We start from the raw sequence: 26,057 nt of genomic DNA on the forward strand, positions 1-26,057 counted from the left end.
AATAGTCTGACTTTGCTCAGCTAGCAAATGGGAAAGTTTTCTAGAGAAGACTATGAGTTAAGATAGACAGTTGGTTGCTTTGATATATTAAGGACTCACATTATTTGTCCAAATATAATGTCCAATTTTTAATGGTCTCATTGCATGTTCAGTGTCAAGACTGTCTATAGCTAATTGTACTGAAGTTGTGAAGGAATGAAAGTTGTGAAATTATACTCATAGGAATCACTCCCATACGAAGAGGGAAGTTTTGTAGGACATTTCTGTATAATGAAGGTTTTACTGTCTTTCATCTTAAGTCTCCAGTGGAGACCTTTAAAACAGGTTAAGTCTTCAATACCAAGTCATTTCAAAAGGCGTTTTTAATTTACAGAAGACAAAGTGGTTCTATATTTGTAAACATTTATTCTCTTGAACTGAAAAAGGCTTGCATCAGCACACATTGTACAGCCTTGGAATTACACAAAAATTGAAAAAAAAAAAAAGGTTCCTTGTTCCTAAATGCAATGAATCGTTGATGTCCAGTGATCCGCTGCAAACAATGAAAACTAATTTTAAACCACTTAAGAAGTTTCCAGCACTTGTCAAATGCATTTCCGTCTGTGATAAAAACAAAATCCATAAGAAAGGGAATGCAAATAAGTGGCGTTAGTTACTGGAAAGAAATTTAAAAAAAATAGTGGAAGATATTTTCTTGCCTAGAATGATTCTTTTGTCCCTTTGAATCTAAGTGGTTTGATTAAGAGGTGTTAAGAACATAATTTACTTTACACTTAATGTTCATACTACCTGAATGAATAAGGAAAGGACCCTAAGGGAATTCTGTATTTTCTGGAAATTGTGTGTTTAGAGATATATGGGAAGAGTAATCTATTTGTGGGCTGTTCTTGGTCACCCGCCAAAAGTTATATTATATGGTTTTGACTTGGTCATTCCACCCTGCATTCTTTTTTCCCCCCTAATTCTATGTTGGATCACACTGTGCTGGCTGCAAAAAAGAAATACAGGTTGCGACTGGTGGTTATCATTTTGAAGAATAATTTGCTGTACAATAGAGCTTTGGATCTGATACAAGAATTCAGAAATATAAAACAAAGTAACTATAAAAGTTAGGAGGCATTTGAACAGCATTTCCTTAGAAAAAGCTGCTAACTCTGTTTCATTCCGATGTGGATTCCTACAGTCACCTGGGGTGAAATGCGTATTTTTCCCCCTTTGCTGGATCACTGGCCTGTCTTCAAAAGCTATGTCCACAATTCTAGGAGTCTCTATCATATTAACAGAAGCTCCATATGCCAAGCCAATTAAAGATGGGAGAGGACAGGGGAATCACAAAGGTCAAAGGTCCAAAGTGGCTCTGCTACTGAGAACTTGCCCTTTCCAAAATGTGAAAGTCATAGTGCTTCTTGCTTGTTCTCAGCTTAAACTTGTTAACTGAGTGAATTTGTTTCTTCAATGCATTCTGTGCAGCTGAAATGGAGGGGAATGTGGCTAAGACGGTGTATGTGGAGGCCAAGTCACTGGGTTTAGAACGATCAGGGTTGACAGTGTTGTCGCCACTGCCACAGCAGAGGGGGTGACGACGCAGCTGGGGCTGGGGCTGGGGGTCCCGAAGCCACCGGATCTTGGCGCCAATTTTAAAGAGTTCTCCAAAAAGCTTCTCAGCTTCCATGCGAGTTATTCCATCTGGTAGTTCAGTAATTTCCAAAACCTTCCCAACACCTAAAATGGAAAAGGAGTGCTGCTATCAAAAAGGTGGGAAGAAAGAACGAAGACTCAAAGGTAATATAGGAAATGAGCATGTTCTGAAAATCCTCAAGTCCACAAAATCATAATTAAAATTATAACTGACCATCGTTTAAATCATTCCTACTTATTCCTTCGACAGGAGGCATACGACTAATGGTGTTAAACTATCCATTTCAGTCTTCATTGAAAACTGGCCACCCAAAAACTACTGAGCTTAATATAGTAGTTTCTCTAGATTAAATATCTGACCCTAGGCAAAGAGTTTTCTTAAATTTCAGGCTTTCATTGAAAATATACATAAAAGCATTCGCTCTAACCTCTCAAGTCTGCTGAGTATCAAGTTTAAGCACAGACTTGAAAGCACTTTACTATGAAAAGGCAATGTGTTTTTTCATTCAGACTACCTCAATATCGGTGTAAGGAATACCTCCTTTCATAACAAATACAGTGATAAAGAATTTAACTCTCTATATGTTCTGCTCATACACCATTATTTACTTATTTATTATTATTATTTTTTAAATTTTATTGAAGCACCATGAGATAGTTATAAGCTTTCCTGTTTGGGTTACAATCACACAATGATCAAACACCCATCCCTCCACCAGTGCACATTCCCCACCACCAGTATCCCCAGTATACACCCCCTTTCCCACCCTCCCTCTGTCTCCATGGCAGATATGATTCCCCATAATCTCTCTCTACTTTTGGGTATTATGGTTTGCAATACAAACCCATGTTTGGTCCTTCATCTACTTTCAGCACACATCTCCCATCCCAACCGATTCCTCCAGCCGTCTTTTCCTTAGCAATCCCTTCTCTATTCCAGCTGCCTTCCCCCCTTTGCTCATGAGGCAGGCTTCCAGCTATGGAGCAGTTTATCTGTCCCACCATACACCATTTTTTAAAACTAGCTCCTTTAACTCCTCCTATAAATCACCTTCTTTCACATTAAAAGAACATATCCAAGAATCCCTTATATAGCACAATAATTTTCTATGACATTTTGCAGGACTCTGGGAAGAGGATTAGTCATTTTTGGGTGGTGGTGGTGTGTATATGTGTTAAGTGCTCTCCCGATGAGCTATATGCACCCCCACCCCCCATCACTGTCTTTGGTGTTGCATTTAATTAATTATTGTGCACGCAAAGCACGTACTCCAGCTCAGCGAGCTCTTTCTCTAGCTGGGTGTGGTATGTTTTTAAAGACTTCTGTAGAGCCCTATATAGTTGCCTCTTACCTGCTTCTCCTGCACCAAGGTCAGTGGATGCAGCTTTTTTAGCCTGTTTCCTTCCACGGTTTCCATGCCTGTTGCCTGACTGACCCTGAAAAACATGAGAAATAGGGTTAAAAATGCTGAAAATGGGTTTGTGATGTGTAAACATTTACTACCTAAATACACTCCAAATTTTGCATTTCATCATTAAAAAAAAAAAACAAAACCCCAAAACCCCTCTAATCTAATGCCTTGTGAATTCTGCTCTGTGGCGACGACACTTGTGTCTCTCACTATGACCAGTCCCTTGCTGGTCTTCATTACGCCAGTCACCACCCACCTTTGATAAACTTGAGAACTGCTGCTCAGCCAAGCATCACACTACTTTTTATTTTGTTATTCTGCTCTTTCTTTGTTGTTGGGCCACATTTGGCGGTGTTCAGGACTTAATCCTGTCTCTGTGCTCAGGGATCACACCCTGTGAGCTTGGGGGACCACATGGGGTGCTGAGGATTAAACTTGGGATGGCTGCGCACAAGGCACGTGCCCTGCCCACTGTACTACTGCTCTGACCCCTCCTTAGTTCCACTCTTGAGGGTGTCAGTGCATGACCAAGAAACCACCAGGTGGCTGAGGCACAGAGTTCTCCCTTATGCACCACCACCAGGTGGCTGGTCCCCCCACCTCCCAGCAGAAGTGAGAAGTTCTGCCAACAAAGCCCAGCTGCCTTCATACCTGTTGGGCCGGAATGTGTCCATGCAGAACAGCAGGGGAGTTGTACTGCAGTGGTTGGCCAAGTAACGGATATCTGGTATCTCCTAAAAATCAATGAAAAACATTTTATATCTTCTTCCCCCACTCAGTTATTCAAAACAATTTGGAGGAGCTGAGAAAACATTTGGCAGACTTAAAAAAAAAAAGTTTGTCTTTTAGCCACACCCAAAATGTAACTGGGGGTTACTCCTGGCTCCGTGGCTGGTGGTCTCTCCGACCAAGAGGCGCTTGGCGGAACAAATCTGGGCTTTCTACATGCAAAGCATGCACTCAGCCCATTGAACTCTCTCTCCAGACCTTGACATATTTTTTTAAAAGAACATACAAGTTTCTACATGTCATTTAAAAACTAAAAGAAACCTCTACAGCAGTGGTTATGAAGAAGGTTAATATTATGCAAACTGGGTAGAAGGGTTAGCACGGAGAGAAATTTCTCTTTATACTTTAACATTTTCATTTGAAGTTCACCATAATAAACAGAGAATCCATTCGACTCTCTTATAATGCTAAAATCCACATTTTCTATGCTCAATAAGAATTAAAAATTGAAACAATTTGTATTTCAGGAGAATGACAAGACACTGAGTAAACACTGAATTATCTATCTCCACAAAAACACAGTTGGCTCTTTAATTTTTCTTTTCTTTTTTTGGGCCACACTCAACAGTGCTTGCTCAGGGCTTAGTCCTAGGAATCGCTCCTTGTGGGCTGGGAACCACATAGGGGTGGAACCTGAGTTGGCTGCATGCAAGGCAAGTGCCCTACCAGCTGTACTATTACTCTGTTGCCACAATCAGCTTCTATAAGTTTGTATACATATGCAATTACATATATTAAGATATTAATTTAAAAGTTTTATTTAGTTACAAAAATGAGTGACTCTGAATAAAGAACTCACAGTAAGACCTCAGCACAGCTGTATGTGACTCAAAATTAAAAAAAGCCAAATTGTGATCTCAGAGATAATAATCATATCCATTCCTTAAAAAATACCTTCAAGTTTGCTTTTTTGGGGGTCACACCTGGTTGTGCTCAGGGTTTAATACTGGCTCTGTCCTTAGGGATTACTATTGGTGGTTCTTGGAGAATCCTGTGTGGTGCTGGGGATTGAACCCACGTTGGCCAGGTGCAAGGCAAATGCTTTTACCTTTCAAACTTCTTTCTAGTCAATTCCTTATCCCACTCCCCATAACTCTCAGATTTTTAACATCATAAGATAATTTACCTATATTTAAATTTCATATTATTAGAAGCATATATCTTCTTTTTGCATCTGGCTTGTTTCTTGCTTAAAATAATGAGATTCTTCTATAATTATGTATCAATAGTTTGTTTTATTCATTTTTAGTGAGTAGCATATCCTTGTAAGAAATACTACCATGAAAGCTTTGTAACTGTGTTTTATTGTGATTCAATTGAAAAAAAAAAAAGTAATGTGGAGTTCATGTCCAATTTGATCAGCTTAATCAATGGCTGAATAAACAGCAGCACTCCTACATAAAAAAGGAAAAAAAAATACTAGTGTTTATTCATTCTTCTGTTGGTGAATATTTGGGTCATGTCCAGTTTGAGCATTATAATAATATTAGCTTGTTATAAATGTTCATCTCCAACTCTTTAGGGACATATTTTTATGTCTCTTAAATACAGGAGGCTGGGGATGTAACAGTAGAGGTGGAGTATTTCTTTTGTATATGGGAGAAATGGATTTAATCCCTGGGATCACATAACAAAAACAAAAGTGGAAAAACAGTATATATCTAGGAGTTGAATTGCTGAACTGTATGTGATTAATTCCAAACTGTCAGTTTTAACCAGCAGGCTTGGGGGACCATATGGAATACCAGGAATTGGTCCCAGGTCAGCTGATGCAAGGAAAGTGTCCTACTCACTGTACTATGGCTCTGGCTTCAATAATTCTTGTTCACTTGGGGGACATATCTGTCGGTGGGTTGGAGCGATAGAACAGCAGTAGGGTGTTTACCTTACAAGTGGCCAACATGGCCGACCCGAGTTTGATTCCTCTGCCCCTCTCGGAGAGCCTGGCAAGCTACCGAGAGTTGTATCTCACCCGTACGCCTGAGCCTGGCAAGCTACCCGTGACGTATTCGATACGCCAAACACACTAACAACAAGTCTCAAAAATGGAGACAATACTGGGCCCGCTTGAGCAAATCGATGAACAACGGGAGGACCATGATGAACCGTGATGAGAGAATCTGTCGGTGCTCAGAGGCCACACCTGGGTCAGTGTTGAGACTCAAACCTGGGCTCTCACATGCAAAGCATGTGCTCCAGTCCTCTGACAATCTTCCTGGCTCCTTCATGGTTCTTTAAAATTATTTAATAATTTTAGATGGATGCACTGTATATGGAGATGGCAATCTAATCCTTACAGGCCTGGTCCCATGAATAAAGGTTTTATTTTGTTTGGCAGTGTTGACGGATACCAGAGCTGAGCTCATACATTTAAGCAAGTACTCTACCACTGAGCTATACCCTTTGTCCCTTGAATAATTTCTTGATATATGCATTACTCTTATATAGAATATAGAACAATGGAGCTGGAGAAATAGCACAGTAGATAGGACATTTGCTTTGCATGTAGCTTACTGGGGTAATGATCCCCAGCATCCCACATGGTCCCTTGTGCACTGACAGGAGTAATTCCTGAGTACAGAACCTGGAGTAACTCCAGAGTATCACCGGGTATGGTCCCAAAAACAAACAAGCAGAAACCAAAAGAATATAGGATGCACAGAACACAATATGAAGTTTTGAAATAAATTAAAACCATTTAAATGTTATCAAGTAAATGATTACTAAATGCAAGTAATTAGTAAATCATGGAGGAAATATTAAGTTACAAGATCATATGGTAATAATCAAATAGAGCTCGGTAAAGGTTTGAAGAGGATAACATCTTCTAAAAACTGGTGTTACCAAGATAGATCATAAAATGATTGGGAAATCGTAACATTTTCTACGACCAATTTTACAGTCTTACCTTGACTAGGGACAAAAGGTCTAGAAAATTGGGACATGATGGAGAGCGGTGGTCCAGAGGGACGTGCAGTTTTCAGGGTGGAAAGCTGGGCTGGTGCTGGCGACTGAGCTGGTGAAATAATGGGACTACTGAGTTGAGGGCTGTGCTGTAATTACATGAAGAAAATGGGTGAGCAAAGAACTTTCTTTGAACAACAATTTTTATTCTGATTAAAAATATGTACCTGTTGCATTACTGCAGTATGTATTTGTTATAAAAAATTCAAAGACAATAGAAATATAAAATGTTTAACTCCCCCCAAAAACAATGATAATAAATTCTTTCTATGCAATATATTAATTCACCTAAAAGGAATAGACTAGGCATCTTGCTTTATTTATTTATTTAATTTAGTCACCATGAAATTACAAGGTCACTCATGTCTGGGTTTCAGTCATACGATGTTTTATCACTTAATCCCTTCACCAGTGTCCATTTCTTTCCACAAATGCTTCCCCTTCTATGCCTCACACCCATCAGTCTGCCTCTATGAGAGACACGTTTTTAAAAAAAAGTTTTGCAGCATCCTACTTTTAAATTTTGTCTTTGCACCCTGAAAAAATACAATCTCCATTCCTTTCTTTTTTCACACTTAACCGTTTAATGTTCTAGTTCACTCTTAAAAAGCAGCTGCATAGGGGCTGGAGTGATAGTACAGCGGGTAGGGCGTTTGCCTTGCACGAGGCCAACCCGGGTTCTATCCCCAGCATTCTGTATGGTTCCCCAAGTACTGCCAAGACTAATTTTTGAGTGCAAAGCCAGGAGTAACCCCTGAGCATCGCTGGTTGTGACCCAAAAAGAAAACACACACACACACACACACACACACACACACACACACACACACACACACCCCAGCTGCATATAGTACAAACATTTTTTGTATTTCCCAAATGTCAACTATTTTCAAAGGGGACCATGCCTGACCATGCCAGGGAATACCATTCCTGGCTCTGCACTCAGGGGTTATTCCTGGTGTTGCCTGGGGAATCGGGCAATGCTGGGGATTGAACCTGAGCCTCCTTGAATGTAAAGCATGTGCTACAGCCCTTTTGAGTTATCTCTCTGCCCCTTCCCTGAATGCCAACATTTTACCAAATTTGGTTTACCCCTTTCTGTATGGGGCTGGAGTGATAGCACAGCGGTAGGGCGTTTGCCTTACAAGCGGCCAACATGGCCAACCCGAGTTCGATTCCTCCGCCCCTCTCGGAGAGCCTGGCAAGCTACCGAGAGTATCTCGCCTGCACGGCAGAGCCTGGCAAGCTCCCCGTGACGTATTCGATATGCCAAACACAGTAATAACAAGTCTCATGATGGAGATGTTACTGGGCCCGCTCAAGCAAATTGATGAACTGCGGGAGGACCGTGACCGTGACTCCTTCTGCATAGTTATTATTTTTCTACATTATTTGGGAATTAGTTGCTCTGGATACCCTTTACCCTGTAGAAGGTATTTTTTTTCCCTAAAAGACATTTCCTTGTATAAATAAAACGCATCAAAATCAGACAATATTGTGCCTGATGTAATTAAGAACATTTGAAAAATTGGAATTCATTCAAATTTTGATGGCTTTCCTACTAAAGTCCTTAATAGAAAAAAAAAGTCCCTTCTAGTTCAGAATTCAACCCAAAACCAAGTACTACATTTTGTTGGCATGTCTCTTTAATATGCAAGACAGCCTCAGATATTCTTCTCTTTCATGACGACATTTCTGAAAAATTTGATGTTCTTTTGCAGAATGTTCTTCAATTTGGGTTTGCCTGTTGCTTCCAATCGAGGTTCATGTTAGGCACTTGATAAAGGAATATCAGAGAAGTGATGCTATATGAGAAGGAACATGATATCCACTTGCCATCAGGATAAGGTTTGTTCGATTCAGGTGGTGTTTGCTAGGTTGCTCCATGGTTAATTCAACATTTCCCCCCCTTCCTATTTATAAATATCTTTTGGGAAAATCACATCATCTGCAAATAGATTATAGTAATTTTTCTTTTTCAATGGCTATCACATTTGTCTGTGCTCAGGGATCACTTCTATTACTGCCTGAGAGACTGTAGGTGATGTCAGGGATTCAAACCTGGGATGGGACAGGCAGATGCAAAGCAAGTGCCTTACCTCCTGTACGAGGACATTTTTGTTTCTTTTTCTTGACTAAATGTACCCTGAAGATCTGGGCTTTTCCTTACTCTTGTACCACATGGTCTCTGGAGAAATGCTGGGTACAGCATAAAAACTAAAGTGAAATAAGCCAAAACAAAACTGAAAAACAAAAAAAGTAAACCAATAAATAAAACAAAAATAGGAGACTTATTATGTGGAAGACTGGCATCTGAATCTGACAATGTAATTAACTATGAAGACCAGGTTATCACCCTCTTTGATATTAAAATTTTTTTAAAAAATTGTTTTGCTGGGGGGTATGGTGCCGCCAGAAGGTCAATCTGTACCTGTGAGGCGAGTGCATCAGCAGTCTGATGGCACCTTCAGACTTTCACCCAAAACTGTAGCTATGCCTTTGGTCAGACCCCAAAAACTTGGGACAAAGTTTACCAAGAAAGTAAACGGCCAAAAGTTAGCTATGTGGGAGACACACCCACAAACCACCTCCGGCTCACCTATGTAATTGGAGGCATGGCCTCTCTGGTGCCTGATAGGACTGCTTAGTGGCCATGATCCCAGAGACTCAGAAACAAATCTTGAAACCCAATGATTTTTGGCAGAAATGCAACCTGTCCCTGCAGTAGGTTACTGGCGCTGAGCCACCCCAGGTGGGAACAGGTTTAGTGCCTTGGTCTGTTTCCCCTGGAGGCCCGGTGGCCATCATCCTCCAGACAGTCAGGTTTGGGCCCACAGTGACGAGACACATGGGGCCTCACCACACGGGGGTGGAGCCGACTCTTTCTCCCCATCCCAACGAGATCCAGAGTCACCGCCCACGAATGGCCTCTCTGGCTCCTGATCAAGCTACTTAACGGCCATGATCCCAGAGACTCAGGAACAAACCTCGGAATCCATCAGGAGGTTTTGACAGAAATCCTTACAGATTTAATTGTTAAAATTTCGGAATTTCAAAATTGAGAGGCCACTACTGCAGTCACATCGTATGTTATTCATAACCAGCAATAGAAAACAAATTGTCTACTGTTGCCTTTTCAGCAGATCTAAGTGTTGGGGTAAAATCCCAAATAATAATGTTGTGTCTGGTGTCAAAATATTGAATGTGATCGAAGTAGAGACAGAGTAATGAGGAAATCATCTGCCCCACAGGTAGGGGGAGGGTCTGGGATGGGGGTATACTGGGGTTTTTGGTGGTGGAGAATAGGCACTGGTGAAGGTACGGGTATTTCATTGTATGACTGAGACTTAAACCCGAAAGCTTTGTAACTGCTCTCATGGTGATTCAATAAATAAAATTATAAAAAGGTAAAAAAAAGGTAAAGGCCCTCCCGTTGATCGTCGATTTGCTCGAGTGGGCCCAGTAACGTCTCCATTGGAGACTTTGTTGTTACTGTGTCTGGCATATCGAATACTCTCGGTAGCTTGCCGGGCTCTCCGAGAGGGGCGGAGGAATCGAACTCGGGTTGGCCATGTTGGCCGCTTGTAAGGCGAACGCCCTACCCGCTGTGCTATCGCTCCGGCCCTAAAATTGTCTTGCTTATGGGTATCTTTGTTTCAGCTTAAGTATAACTGGAACACCTTTTTTTTTTTTTCTTTTGGGTCACAATTAGCGATGCTCAGGGGTTACACTCCTGGATTTGCACTCAGCAATTACGCCTGGTGGTGCTTAGGGGACCATATGAGATGCTGAGGAACGAGCCTGGGTCGGCTGTGTACGAGGCAAACGCCCTACATGCTGTACTATCGCTCCAGCCCCTGGAACATCTTTTCTGGCTTTTACTGGGCCTCTGCCTTTCCGTGGGTATGCACAGTCCTCTGCAACTTTCCTCATTTATTCAGAAAATAAACGGGATATATGACTATCCAAGGAGTTAATTAAGTTACTTAATTATGGAGAGTGTCCACTCCCAACACTGACTGCATGCCATCCAGTGCTGGGCCTGCCCAGGCTACTACTGGAGGCATATCCTAGATCTCAAAGGTGGCCCCTACCCCTTCACACCGGCTGGTCCTCTGGTCCTGTGTCATACATATTCTCTCCTATAAATGACTTGCCTGTGGGGTGCACGCAGGGTGCCACTTGGCCTCCATTGTGAAACACAAGTCCAGACCACAGCTTTTGCTTTGGGGTGACACCAGGCCTACTCCTGCTGTGGTACTTGTGGAAACATGTGGTGCCCAGGAATCAAACCCAGGCCTCCTGCATGTAATGCATGTGTCTTCTGAGCCATCTCTGGTCCTGAGCCTAGTTTCTTAAATTATGGGTTTCGAGTCTATATAGGATTGTGTGATGGGATGTGGAACTGTGAAAAATCTTACCCGCCTGTCCTATCACTTCAGCCCCTTAAAAATTTGTTTTAAAGTCAATCTCTTTCTTGAGCATAATAGGATTGGGAGTGGAAAGTTTAAGAATCTCTGGTCTGGTCTGGAGTTTCAAAATAGTTAAATCTGTCAGATTTTTGTTAGTGTAATTATTTCTACGTGGGCGGGCAGATTACTGGTGCTTTTCACTGTCCATCTTTCCAGAATCCTCTTTCCTAGAGGATGACCCTTATCTGGTAGTTTCCAGGCAGCGACTTTCTAATCCTATCATGCCTTCTATAATTGCTAATCCACTTATACTCCACTTTCTCCTTAATTTATTCACTTATATCAGTAAGCACTTATTCTTAATTTACTCTATGAAGGATTAATCATTTCTTAATTAATTTTTGACAAAAGCTTTCAAACCTGATCCTGTGTTTTGGACATATTTGGTCTATATATATTTAGGAGGTATTCCATCAAGTATTTTACTTAAAAGTCTTTTAGGTTTTGGGTCACACCTGAGATGCTCAGGGGTTACTCCTGGCTCTGCACTCAGGAATTACCCCTGGTGGTACTTGGCAGGCCATATGGGATGCTGCGGATTGAACCATGGTTGGACGCAAACAAGGCAAGGACGCTACCCTCTGGACTATCTCTCCAGAACCTCCCATCAAATATTTTAAATCTAATCTCAAATATAGAGACATTTAATGTAACAAATAATTCATATAAATATTGTATATAACAGATAATTATTTAAAAAGAATAACACTGTCAATGCACTAACATAATCAACATATTTGTATCTTCTTTTTGGGGAGCAGGGTTTGTATCACATCTTCTAGTGTTCAGGGGTTATTCCTGGTTCTGTACTTAGGAGTGACGCCTGGCAGTGCTCAGGAGACTGACATATATGATGTCATAAAATCATCTTATTGCTCATCCTTTGAGTTCTTAGTTTCCAAAGGAATACCCATGAGTTCCATGAGATTTCTGGGGACAGTACTGGGAGCTGAATCTTGGGTTTCACACATGCAAACCAAGTGCTATATTGTGGCCGCATTCCCAGCCCTCTGTGTGATTATTTACTATTATTTTTTATAAACTTGAAGAACATATTTATTTTGCATTTTGGGTCACATGCAGTGACACACAGGGGTTATTCCTGGTTCTACATTCAGCAATTACTCCTGGCGGTGCTCGGGGGACCATATGGCATGCTGGGAATTGAACCCAGGTCAGCTGCGTGCGAGGCAAATGCCCTACCCACTGTGCTATCGCTCCAGCCCCCTCTGTGTGATTATTATAATGAGTCTCTTATCCACAATATATCAGCCTTCATTTTCATATGTCATTTATTTTTAAAAGAAATGGGATAAATTTGTCCAGCAAAATATTTAATTTTATAATGTACCACTATTTTTTTTCCACTATTTTTTATAAGTTAATAGCTAGACTAAGAGGATTGATTAGATCCAGCTAAGAGTGCATCTTAAGAGTACATTGAAGGTGATGCTGTATACATTTGCTTCTGCATGACACAGAGTCAAATAATATTGGTGATGTTACCATCAGTCAACTGCTTGAAGCAACAGTTGCCCGAATTTTATACTAATTTTAAGTTTTTCATGAATCTTTCTGTTAGTACTTTTGGCATCTGCTCTTGATTTTCTTGATCTATTATTAAAAAGAGAATTCTACAAAGAATAAATTTTTAATTGTACCATGTTTTAAAGGGGCTGAAGCAATAGCACAGCGGGTAGGGCATTTGCCTTGCACGCTGCCGACCTGGGTTCAATTCCTTTGATCCTCTTGGAGAGCCCGGCAAGCTACTGAGAGTATCCCGTCCACATGGCAGAGCCTGGCAAGCTCCCCATGGTGTGCATTCAATATGCCAAAAACAGTAACAACAAGTCTCACAATGGAGACGTTACTGGTGCCCATGTGAGCAAATCAATGAACAATGGGAGGGCAGTGCTACAGTGCAGTACTACCATGTATTAAATATTTTTTTCCCTAAAAATGAAGACTGTTTCTGTTCCTGCATCAACTTTCTAATTCCACTAAAGTTTATATGGAAAAGGTTGGATAACTACTTACTCTTTCTTAAGAAAAATCTAATTTGGTTGTGGGAAATTAGAAGGGATGGATGTATACTGGAAAATTATATGACTGAAACCCAATCATGAACAACTTTGTAACTGTGTATCTCTCACTGTGATTCAATTAAAAAACAAATGAGCTTAAAAAATAGGCACAAAAGGGCTAGAGAGATAGTACAATGGGTAAGACACTTGCTTCACACCTGGCTGACCTGGATTTGGTCGCTAGCAGCCCAAATGGTTCCTGAGCTTGTCAGAAGTTATCCCTAACTCAGAGCCAGAAGTAGATCCTGAGCACAGTTGTATGTACCTCCCCACAAAAAAAAAAGGAGGGGGGCAAAGGGGAACAGATCAGACACTTTCCCAAGGATACATATAGATCACAAATAAGTACATTAAAAAAATTGATTATTATCCCTTTTTATAAGAGAGGTATAGGAAAAACAATGAGATACCACCTTACATCAGTAAGAATGACTAAATACAAATCTGCTTTTTTTTTGGGGGGGGGAGTCACACCTGGCGGTGCACAGGAGTTACTCCTGACGGTGCTTAGGGGACCATATGGGATGCTGGGAATTGAACCCGGGTCGGCCGCGTGCAAGGCAAACGCCCTACCCGCTGTGTTATCTCTCCAGCCCCCTAAATACAAATCTGAAGAAAAAAATGTTGGAAGGGTGTGAAAAGAAAGACATTTGTATATTGTTGAAAGGAATACAAATTGGTGTATTCATTATGAAAGCAGTATTGCGTTCACTCAAAATATTAGAATAGGGTCAGGAGAGAGTAAAGTGGCCAAAGGTTAAAAAATAGAAAAGAAAAAGAAAAATCAAATTTAGATCAGAATTAGAAAATAACCTTTATTAAGAGAAATGGCTTGGACAAAATATTCAAACTTCTTTACCAATCTATGTGAGAAAACTTCAGATTCATTTAATTTTAGATCATTAAAATGTTTTTGGAAGGTCCAGCAGCCAAAAAAATCTCTGTGGTAAGTATGAAGCTATGTGGTGTATTTCCAGTGCCACCCACTTGCACCCACCCAGTGTAATTCCAGTAGCCCTGCTGCCTGTTACAATAGCGCATGCGATCACCACAAATAAAGACATTGCTCAGTGGGGTCAGAGCATGGCATATAATATAAGCAGGAAGCCCAGGTTTGATCCCCCCCAGCACTGCACAGTCCAGAGTGTCTCCCAAGCAACAAGTCAGGAACAGTAGGGCCCTGAGCAACACTGGGTGTGTCCCAAAAAACAAAGGGAGGGAAAGGGAAAGACATGTGACCTCTGCGGCCAAATTTTTTTTTTCTTTCCCATTTTGTATCACACTTGGTGATGCACAGGGGTTACTCCTGGCAGTGCTCGGGGGACCATATGGGATGTTCAGAATCGAACCCGGGTAGACTGTGGCCAAAAATCAGACCCCTGGTGAGCACATGGGTGAACACCAAATGCCCAGCATATACTATATAGTGTACGTAAGCACCACAATTCTTGGAAGCACTGAAGCAAGATGTGTGCCTCTCCGTGAGAATCACACCAAGCCTGTGAGATTTTAGAAGTCATTGCAAGAAAAGCAAAGGGAAGGAAAAAAAGGCTTAAATAAAAAATGTGTACAAAGCCATAGGCCCAAAAGAGGGGGTAGGGGGAGGAGAGTGAGCGAGCGAGAGGGAGAAAAAGAGAGAGAGAGAGAAAGACAGAGAGAGAGAGAAAGGGAGGGAGAGAGAGAGAGAGAGAAAGGGGGGTGAGAGAGAGAGAGAGAGTGAGAGCACGAGAACATAAGAGTGAGAGGGAGAGAGAAAGCCAGAGTGAGAGCGAGACCGCGAGAGCGAGAGAGGAGAGAGTGAGAGCGTGAGAGAGAGAAGAAAAGTGTCTGCCATAGATGCAAATGGGGTGGTGGGGAAATTGGGGATACTGGTGGTTTGAAATGTACACTGTTGAAGGGACAGGTGTTGAAACAAATGACTGAAACCCAATCATGAACAACTTTGTAACTGTACCTCACTCTGATTTAAAAAGAATTTTCCCTAAGAATCAAAAGGAGAAATCTTACCTGAACAATATTGTCTATAGTACTAAATTCCACACACTTCTGTCCTCTCTGGTGATCACAGTAGTATTTATTCTGTTTCCATTGAGGGGGTGAGTGGGCACGGGACTGTGGGTTGTTTGGTACATTTAGCTGCATCATCACCATTCCTCCACCAGGTGGCAAAGGTGGCATGGCTGGAAAGCAGAAGGAGATGGCACAAATCGGCACACTCTAGCAAGTAACTGGTGTCATCTAAACAGTAAAATAGGGGCAATATTCTACACCTCTGAACAAAATTTTATTATTATATATGCAGCCAAATTTGTCATTATGCTCTATGCTCTAAGTTTTGTGTATTTAAAATTGAGATTGACCCAGCAGATTTAGACATCTTACTTACCCTAAAAAAAGGTAGGACTATATATTACTCAGGAAGTCCTATTCCTTCCTATTATTTAGGATACACTTGTGCAACTGAGATATGATCTACTAAAGAACTTAATTTGAAAAATAATTAATATGCAAACCAGCATTCTAAATGTATTTTTTATGAATGAATATCCTACAGAAATTTTAAAAAAGACAATTATCTATGAATCAATTTCATGCAAAAAAATTCTAGATGTGAGAATCATAACAATTTTAATACCATGAAATGTCCTAGTATTCTTGGGAAACTATTAAACTACTTTTTTTTGGTGTCTTCTTATTCAAAAAGGGGGGTTAGAAAGACTTCTGCAGCAGACTTTAAAGACTTTAGATGATAAAATGTACGTTCAAAAAAACTTGTCATTAGATAGGAGTTAAGTACCTTATTTCTCCTGTACACTGCAGGTATGTGCATGTTGCCTGTCTCTTATTCTGCATGCAGTGAGAAGGAGCCTGTGCACAGCCTATCAGGGACACAGTCTGCTCTGCAATAACCATAGTGGCAGTTCTCAGAAGTTACATGCCAGAAAACCATGAGAATAATCTATGTTGTTATAACAAAGGATTGTAGGATATTACAGAAATAGAGAAACATAATGGAAACAACACACTAAGGACTAGGGAAGACTTTCTGGAGGAAGTGATCTTTTTGAGTCAAATTATAAAACTGAAGCAGAATTTTGGCAGAGGATGGTCCAGGCAGAGGGAAAAAAGGTATAAACATATGCTTGGAATGAAAACAAATAGCATGTTCTGTAAAAAAAAAAGGTTGTATGTGATTTATAAAAAGTATAAAAAGGAGGTTCAAATGCTAGGGAATAGAGATGGAGACTACATATAAGCTTTGTATGCAGAGGAATGACAAGTAAACTTCATTTTCAGGAAAGTCATATTTGAAAATGTGTGCATGTCTGTTTGAGTGTGACATAGAGAAAAAAAGGGAAGTGGGGGGAAACATAAAATATGAAAAAATTCTTTGAATGATTACTGAAAGTAAGAAAGGAAAATTACTGATCCAAATCAGCAGTATAACATACCCAGGGTATTTTATAGGCATATATGGTCTAGTCTTAGCAGAAATGAGATTTGGGAGGTGTTTTGGGGGTGCTGGCAAAAAGGAATAGTTGAAGTCTAGGAGTGGGCTGCTGGATTATCCAGGAAAAGCTTTAAGAGAGTGTTCAGAAAATCACCCCATAGGTATCAATATGTAAAGAGAAGAAAGGAAAAAAAAGAGTCCGAGGAAATAAAAAACATACTAACATTATAGGAATAGCAGCAACAAAAGACAAAAGAGTGGACTGAAGGTGTTAAACTTGCTATCACAAGGGACCCCTAAATATCCAGAGTATATCTCAGCACATAAATTGAAAACCTTTTCCTAGAAATGCCTAAGAAACTTAATTATCTCCCAAATGGAAAAAAAAAACCAACATCCCAGTATCTTTTTTTATAATTTTATACTCATACCTGGACACTGGTGGCTCTGAAGCTGCTGGGAATTGCACGGAGAAGTAGTTCGAGAAAACTGTACTTGTTCTGATCCTGGATGTTGCAAGTAACCTACTGATGAGCTATGAGGGGAAAAAACGAAACAAAAGACAAAACACAATAATATGGGCATGACTGTCAAAATTCTTTGAATTCCACAAATTAAATGAAATTACTTTTCAAATTGGTCAGTCGCTAAATATACAAGTTAAATACAACTTTTCTCTGTTACGAATCATTTCCTTCTAGGGCCACAGAGACAGCTCAATAAGATGAGCACATGCTTTGTGGGAGTCCTGGACTTACTCTCTGGAACTGAAAGGTTCTCCCTAGCACCACAGGTAGCAACCACTGAGTCAAGAACAGGCCCTGAGCAGCCCCTTAGTACTTGTGGGTTTACTCTCAAAAACAAGGAGAAATTCCTCCTTTCACATGCAAGGTAAGCACTCTATCTCCTAGCACACTGGGCCTCTAGAAATACTTACCTTCTATTTTTTAATCCCAGAAAAATAACTCCTAATTCCACCAATTTTCTATTTTACAGCTCATTCTAAATGATTCTGTATGATTCAAATGATTTTTAAAAAAATAAAAATAACTAACGACAAGACAAAAAGGTTATTTATTTGGCTCTCATGGCTGTTATTTTAGAAAATATGCAGAGTTGCAGGAAATGGTTTGAAAGCCTGGAGTATATGCTTTGATCCCTCCCCCCCTCCATCAAAATGAAAAAGATAGAAGAGAATGTGCAGTCTGATGATGAAACAACTCAGGAAAAATAATTAACTGCTTAAGAAATACATTATTTGGGGGGAAAACAAAACTAAAAAATGGGGTCATATCAGACTAAAAAGCTTCTGCACAGTGAAACCAACTCATGAAAATAAGACCACTAAATAGGAGGAAATATTTGCTCATCTTACATTTGACAAAGGACTAATATCTAATATAATTGATTAGGGTATCACAAACTCAGTAATTAGAAAACATAACAACCCAAACCAAAAAATGGGAAGAAGTGTTGAACAATTATTTTACCAAAGAAGAAAAAAAAAGCCCATTATCACTTATTATCAAAGAAATACCAAACTACATGGCAAGAGACACCACTTCAACATAGAGAATAACTATATCAAAAGGAGTAGAAATAAGTGCTGGTGAGTCACTGGCCAAGCATCTGTCTTGTAATTGCAAGGCTGTGAATTCAATCCCCTCTGCTACTTGCATGCACCAAGCAGGATCCTGGCCAATTTGACTGTGTGATCCCCGGTGCCACAATCAATGCCTGGCTCTACCAAAGCCAGGGGTATGTAAGCATCATAACTCCTGGCGCTGGAGAGATAGTACAGCTGGTAGGGTGCCTGCCTTGCACATGGCCAACCTGGTTCGGTCCCTGACATCCCATATGGTTCCCCGAGCCCACCAGGAGAGATTCCAGAGTGCAATCAGGAGCAAGCACTGAGGACCTCCAAGCGTGGCCCCGAAATGAAAAACCACATCCCACTCCCATCCCCCCAAAAGGGGGCCGGAATGATAGTACAGAAGGTAGGGTGCTTGCCTTGCACCTGGCCAACCTGGCTTTGATCAATGGCATACCAAATGGTCCCCCAAACCCCAGCAGGAGTGATTCCTGAGTGTAGAACCTGAGCACTGCTGGGAGTGCCCCCAAACAAAATCAAAAACAAGAGATTAACTCCCAATGAGCATGTGTGCAGGCACTGACTGCAATGGAAATATATGAGGTTTTTTTTCCCCCCCTTCTGTTTTTGGGACCACACCTGAGAGTGAGATGTGGGAATAGAACTCATGTTAGTTGTGTGCAAGGCAAGGAGTCGACATGCTGTACTATCACTGCTCAGGTCCTGCAATGGAAATGTATGACCACAGAGACAGTACCGTGTCTTTGAATATTTATGAATCACAGTCTAAGTGTGTTAAGATATAATTTGGTTTTCTGCCTCTTGAAACATGATGTCCTGTTGCCAAAGAGAATTAAGCAGTCTACTCCACTTAATAAAGTTACTTGGTAGACAAGTGCTGTGTTCCCAGAAGATGTGTAACTAATATAACTTATTTGGGGACTAGAGTGGTCTGAGAATCATACATTACATTTTTCAGAGTTAAGGAAAGGGAAGCAGTTAATACAGAACACTTAAAAATTCATTGGTCCTGATGTCTGAGTCACCATGTGTGACAACTAAACAAATTGCACAATTTAAGCCAAACTTAATCAGCTTGTAAAACAAAAATGGAGTTTAATTTTCTCAAGAGTTGTTTTCAAGTTCTCAGGATTTTTTCTGTTGCTGTTGTTAGCTTTTTCTGATTAGTAAGAGTGCCACTGCAATTTGTTTTACTGAAATTGACCTTATTTTTCTATTTTTGGCAAGGTTTTGGGGCACACCTCACTATGCACAGTGCTTACTCTGGCTCTGTGCTCAGGGCCCACTTCTGGCTGAACTTGGAAAACTATATATACGGTGCCAAGAATTAAACCTTGGTATGCTGCTTGCAAGGCAAGTATTTGCTGTACTATCTCTCCAGTCCCTACTGCAATCTAAACTTTGGAGGTATAGTGGTATATATATCTGTGGTGTATATATACGTATATATGTATGTGTGTGTGTGTGTGTGTATATATATATATATGTATATGTATATATATGTATATATATATGTATATATTTACACACATATCCATGGTAAACTTCCAGAGATAGGACTACTGAATTAAAAAAAAAAGTAGTTCTGTGTTTTGTTAAATACTGTCACGCAGATTTATCGGAAAACATGTTTCATATGCTAGTAATTAGAACGGTTGCCTTTATGTGCTGCCAACTATTTCATCCTTTTCCTTTGGTTAAAGCTGTTTAATTTTTAATTTCCTTACAACTTTGTAACACTCTTCTCCTAAATCTCTTCTTTCTAGTTTTCTTGTTAACATACAGAAACATGTTTTTAAAAAAGAAAAACGTTTTTATGTGTGACTCCTTGGGACTGGTCTCAAAAGGCAGGCTGCAAATGTGTTTCGGGGCAGATATACACTTTGTGTGCATAAGGCCTTGGGTTCACTGCTGGCACCAAAAGTGGGAAAAAAGAAAGGCACTTTCTTCTGAATGCATTTTCCTTTCCCATATACTTCTGAAATACAGAACTCTCCCTTCACGAAAGCAATTCTCCTCAAAAGTTATTTCTATTTATTGTCTCTAATCTCCCATTTTTCAGGCTTTTTTTTTCCTCCTAAGGCATTCACTATTATTAAAAGTCTTTAAGTGATACTTTAAGTGATATTACTTTACTGGGTATTGAAATCTCTCTCTCTCTCTCCCTATCCATCTATCTATGGTGCCTAGAAATATAGTACTTAGTTCAAAGAATTATAAACTAAGAAAAAATCCCATGCAACTCCATCCATATACAAAACAATATTGGGTTGGTCATACAGCTCAGCAGAACACTTGCCTTACATGTCACAATGGCAACAATAAAACAAAAAACACTTTAATTCTTAGATTATCTATGTCCTGAAGAAATATTCAATAAAATGGCAAATAATTAAAACCCTTGGACTGTCACTGAATTTAAAAACAACCTGGAAAAGCTGAACATGTGAGGAAGGAAGGAAGCTGTAGAAAGTAGTCAGGAAGAGGGCAATACTATTCCCTTATTTTATTTTTTGGGGGGTGGGGGTGGGGGTGCGGGTTTGGTGTTGATCAAACCCAGAGGCTCACATATATAAACCAAATGTATATGGTGTGTATATGTGAGCAATAGCCTGGGCTTCTTTAGTTTTTCTTAAGAAATACTTTAAGAGGTTAGAAAATTAGTGCCCATGCTTTGCTTTGCATGTGTCAAACCAGGTTCAATGCCAGGTACCACACAGCCCTCCAAGCATCATTTGATGGAACCCTGGAGCCCCCAAGCACCATGGGGTGTGGTACTGGAAGCCTCCAAGTACCTCCCAGTGACCCTGGTAATACATGGCACCGCAGGCCTGAGCAGCATTGCATTCTGGCCCAGCATTGCTGTGAGTGGCCCGAAGGCCCTCTGAGTACTGCTTAGAAGGTCCTCTCCCCAAAAGAAATGAAAATATTTCAAAAACCTTTTATTTCTTTTCAGTGTCTGCCCTATACTTTTCCACACTGTGTTTTATTATCTAAAAATTTCCTCACTTTTCTTGTATCTTTCAAATAAAGTACTACTTCCTATGGAATATAGCTTTGCTTTTTTCTTTTATGGGAAGAGGGGAATCACCTGGTAGTTCTCAGGGCTGTTCTTGGTTTAAATGCTTGGGGACCATGTGGTGCAAAGGGACCAAATCCTATGTACTCAAAGTATGTGCTCCAGCCTGTTAGACTATGTCTCTGGTCACTCTCTAACCTCACTCTTGACCTGTGATATTTCATATGCTCTGTAACATTAAAATTTATATATATTTTTTCAATTTGAAAGCAGCTGTGTTTTAATGGTCCAGATTATACAAGTATGGTAGATACATTAGATCATTCTTCTAATATGTGAGTCGATCTGGTCTTGATGCCAGCATCTCCACCTTTTTTCAGAAAATGGGTGGTCTATTTCTTTAATCCACCTCATGGAGAAAATAATATGAAGAGCGAGAGAAATTTGGATGTCTCTCTGAAACATTTTTCAATAGTATAGATCTCATGTGTCAGACACTGAATGTTAATGGTGGCATATTTACCAAGAGATGGAATCAATCTGTTAGGGAAATTAGCTGATGATTTGACAATAACCATGCATGTAGAACAATTCATTTACTGACTCAAACTGACTTCTCACTATTCACCCTCACAGGAAAAATTCTGATATGCTGTGGAAAGATATTCAAACATACTAAATGAAGAGTTGTACAATTAAACATTCATAAGAAATTCCACAGATATGCTCCATTCTGGAGTTTCCAAAGCATACGGGGCATATAATTTTTCCTTTATGGGAAAGTATTTTCCCATAAAGGACTTTATGGAAGGACAGAACTTTCTCTTTCTTACCTCTCTCCTATTACCTAAATAAACCTACATCATTACATAAAACCGCCACAAATGCAGAAAACATTCCCAATCTCTCTACCTGAAACTAAAATACAAACTCTCCTTTCACAAATCACAAAATTTTCATGTATCTACTAAAAAATAAGAATGTTAAAATGATAGATATCCTGGATTCTAAATGGTAATAATTTTGGCGAACAGTAATTGCTTTGCAGAAAGAGCAATGATAAGTCAGAATTTTAATATTTTACTTCATGTGCTCTTTTACAGGGATAAATTTTTAAACAAGAGCTTATGAATAATGCAATTAAAACACAGAAAATGCAATGTTTAAAACATGATCCCTAACAAGGTTCATTATGTGTGAATTGAAAAATTGCTTGAGTGAAGTGCACTAGAATTTAGAGGCTGTTGAGAGTACAGTCGATTTGCATTTTAATTTTTTTTGCAACCTTTTACATTTGTAATGATTTTTATTTTTATACAATGACTATCGCAGGTACAACCAATAAGACTAAAACTAATTAAATCAGGACATTTTTCAATCTTTTTGTTTGTTTTTGGGCCACATCTGGCTGTGCTTAGGACTTAGTCCTGCCTTTGTGCTCAGGGATCACTTCTGGCAAAGGTTGGGATGTTGGCTGTGTGCAAGAGAAGTACCCTAGCTGCACATTTTCCCTTTGGCCTTATATTGGGTACTTTGTAACAAAAGAAACCTCACTAAGAGAGCCTGAGGGAGAATTACAAGTATATCAGTTATGTATAAAGAGATTTTTGCATAAACTAGTAGTATTCTCCCCCTTCCTTGTACATACTTCAATTTTTAATCTCAAGTGTCACTCATTTTTGATGAGTTTGCAAAAAATTTAATAGCTATAACATTTTTTCTTTCCAGTATAACTTTGTCAATAAATCTTAATTTACTAATGAATTTTGTTGATAAATACATGCCTAAAACCAGTAAAATGCTGTTATATGCAATGGATGTGAATGTTCTGAAAATACAATATTTTAGCACTGAAAGTTATCTTTTTTATCTTTTATTTTCCTGGATAGGTGCAAACTTCCACTTAAATATCAAGGTGAGACTTCATGAAAAGATGTGGTTCATCACTAAGACTTTGTTAATAATAATTATATTCAAGATGGTCACTATTAAAAACAAAAAACCCTTGAAAAAGCAAAATGATTAGCAGAAATGAAATAGACCAAGACAGGTTCCATAAGTAGGAGCAAAGAGAACGCAATAGGAATACAAAGATAGGCAAAAACAGACTGGGAAAGAAAGGTGGTAGAGGAATGTAAAAGTACGTTTTCTTTTTCATTATTTCACGAAGATTTCTGAAGCATTTTCAGAGTTCTGAAAATGAAGCTTACAGCCACTTTAAGTTTTTTTTTTTTCTTTTTGGGTCACACCCAGCGATGCTCAGGGGTTACTCCTGGCTCATGCACTCAGGTATTACTCCTGGCGGTGCTCGAGGGACCATATGGGATGCTGGGAATCGAACCAGGGTCGGCCATGTACAAGGCAAACGCCCTACCCGCTGTGCTATCGCTCCAGCCCCCAAGCCACTTTAAGTTTTACTAGCTCTTTGAGATTACAGATCAAAGACAGTACAGTCTCTATTTGAACTTCAAGACAAAAACTGGGAAAACAAAAGGTAAAATAGGAGGAAAAAATATCAGAACGAGACCATTTTGAAGATATCATTCCTCTTTTAAAGATTATGAAGGGAAGAAATGAATTTTCTCTATATCAAAGACTTAGAAAAATCCTATGATTCGTTGTAAAACCACTTTCTTTGACCATTATCTAGTTTGTTGAAAGTGACAAGATTTTGGATTTGAATTAGGTTATGCTAAATCTTCATAGTACATAAAAGAATCCAATTAATCCAAATACAAAGTTGATAACTGAGAAGTTGAATTGAAAGTAAAAGTAATAATTCACATTCTACTTTTTTACATAGGGAGTGTCTGTAAGAAAATGAGGTTGCTAAGCAATGCAACCTAAGACATTCATTTTTTCTAAACAATATCTTACTTAAAGACATTTTCTATCATCTGGAGATGGGAGAGAAGGGCTCTGTTATCCCATTTAGAAGAACCTAAGAGTATCTGAATCAGCATCTGTAGTTTACAGTTTCACATATACTTTTCACCCATCAAATTAATATTTGTTACTTTAATATAAAGTAATTAGCACAGTTTTATCTTAAAACACTGGCTCTTCAATGAGAATTTACTACTAAACAGTAAAGGACATTGTAAGTCTCTTGTATGTATAAAATAGTGGCTTACAGCTACCTGTCATAAGTTAAATCTACATATAAAAACAAGACTAGTGGGGGCTGATTAGTGCAGGTCAGTGAACCTTAACTCGTGTTGACTGAAAAACACCCGGAGGGTTTAAATAATGATATTTAGGTTAAGAGCAGGCTCAGACCAACAAAATGAGAATGTAGAAGTCAAGAAGTAAGCAACTTTTCATACTGTCAATATTAAGAATTATTGATAGATAATATACTAGATATATCACCTAGATTACAATGCTAGAACTCAAGAAGCAAGTATTCAGGTATCCAGGTTAAATCCAACGGTAAATCTTCCCGTGGCTTAGCCTTTGTATGTAAAATAAAAACAAATGCATAGTGAAAAAACACAAACATTCTTACCCTTTTTAGACAGATACCGTGCAGGGGTCTGGAGTGATAGTACAGCAGGTAGGGCATTTGCTGCACCTGCCAGGAGTAATTCCTGAGTGTAGACCCAGTTGTAAGCCTTGAGCACCATCATGTGTGGCCCCAAACGTACTTTTACATTCCTCTACCACCTTTCTTTCCCAGTCTGTTTTTGCCTATCTTTGTATTCCTATTGCAACAACAACCAAAAAGATACCATGCAGACAAAAAAGATTTTAGAAATGCAAAAACTTTGAAAATTTTTTTGTGTGTGTATGTATCAACAGAGCCACCGCCATACTGTGCAGAGCCACTAGGGGCACTGAAAGCAATGTGGAGGAGGACAAGCCAATGCCATTAGTTAGGCCCTCCCGTTGATCGTTGATTTGCTCGAGCGGGCCCAGTAACGTCTCCATTGGAGACTTTGTTGTTACTGTGTCTGGCATATCGAATACTCTCGGTAGCTTGCCGGGCTCTCCGAGAGGGGCGGAGGAATCAAACTCGGGTCGGCCATGTTGGCCACTTGTAAGGCGAACGCCCTACCCGCTGTGCTATCGCTCCAAGCCAATGCCATGGTAAGCCTCAAACTTGGAGACTCATGTGTGCTGGGCATGTGCTACAGGCCTTTAAAGTATCTCCCCAGTCTCATGTATAGTTGCTGTATTTAAAAAATATGCAAAATACCAAGGTTATTAAATAACACTCTTTTGGGTGAGTACACAGATTTGTCTAAGTTTAGGCTTCGAGAGAAGACTGGACTCTTTTTTAGTTTTATATATGAAATGCTGAGGGAACGCCAATTTTGTTAAAATAAATAGGAAAAATAATCTTCCTATTTTATTCTTAGACAATACTCTGTAGGCAAGTTTAAAGGTAATAACAGGGGCCTGAGTGACAGTACAGCAGGTAGGGCATTTGCCTTGCATGCAGTCCACCTGAGTTCTAATCCCCAGCATCCCATATGTAATTCCTGAGTGCAGAGCTAGGAGTAACCCCTGAGCATTGCTGGCTGTGACCCAAAAAGCAAAAAAATAAATTAAAAGGAAAAAAAAGGTACTAATAGACCACAATATTAATTAATGAATAAAGAATACATCATAGA

The 26,057-nt window shown here is 39.6% G+C and overlaps 1 protein-coding gene across 16 annotated transcripts in view; it reads right to left on the minus strand.

Moving 5' to 3' along the window:
- Positions 1 to 385: 385 nt before the first annotated feature.
- R3HDM1 (R3H domain containing 1) overlaps positions 386 to 26,057 on the minus strand; it is a 150,658-nt gene continuing 124,986 nt past the window's right edge. For 15 of the 16 annotated variants that reach the window (XM_056117721.1, XM_056117718.1, XM_056117717.1 and 12 more), the window contains 6 exons: positions 17,242 to 17,345; positions 15,367 to 15,539; positions 6,748 to 6,892; positions 3,702 to 3,784; positions 2,991 to 3,075; positions 386 to 1,722 (listed from right to left, as the gene is read on the minus strand). In XM_056117721.1, coding sequence (XP_055973696.1) covers positions 1,361 to 1,722; positions 2,991 to 3,075; positions 3,702 to 3,784; positions 6,748 to 6,892; positions 15,367 to 15,539; positions 17,242 to 17,345 — 952 coding nt within the window. In that variant the 3' untranslated portion in view covers positions 386 to 1,360. Of the gene's footprint in view, positions 1,723 to 2,990; positions 3,076 to 3,701; positions 3,785 to 5,293; positions 5,457 to 6,747; positions 6,893 to 15,366; positions 15,540 to 17,241; positions 17,346 to 26,057 lie in introns of those variants that run through there. The other variant, XM_056117720.1, reaches the window with a different exon arrangement.

This window comes from Sorex fumeus, unplaced genomic scaffold (assembly GCF_029834395.1).
Source record: "Sorex fumeus unplaced genomic scaffold, SorFum_2.1 ptg000035l, whole genome shotgun sequence".
Taxonomy (NCBI): domain Eukaryota; kingdom Metazoa; phylum Chordata; class Mammalia; order Eulipotyphla; family Soricidae; genus Sorex; species Sorex fumeus.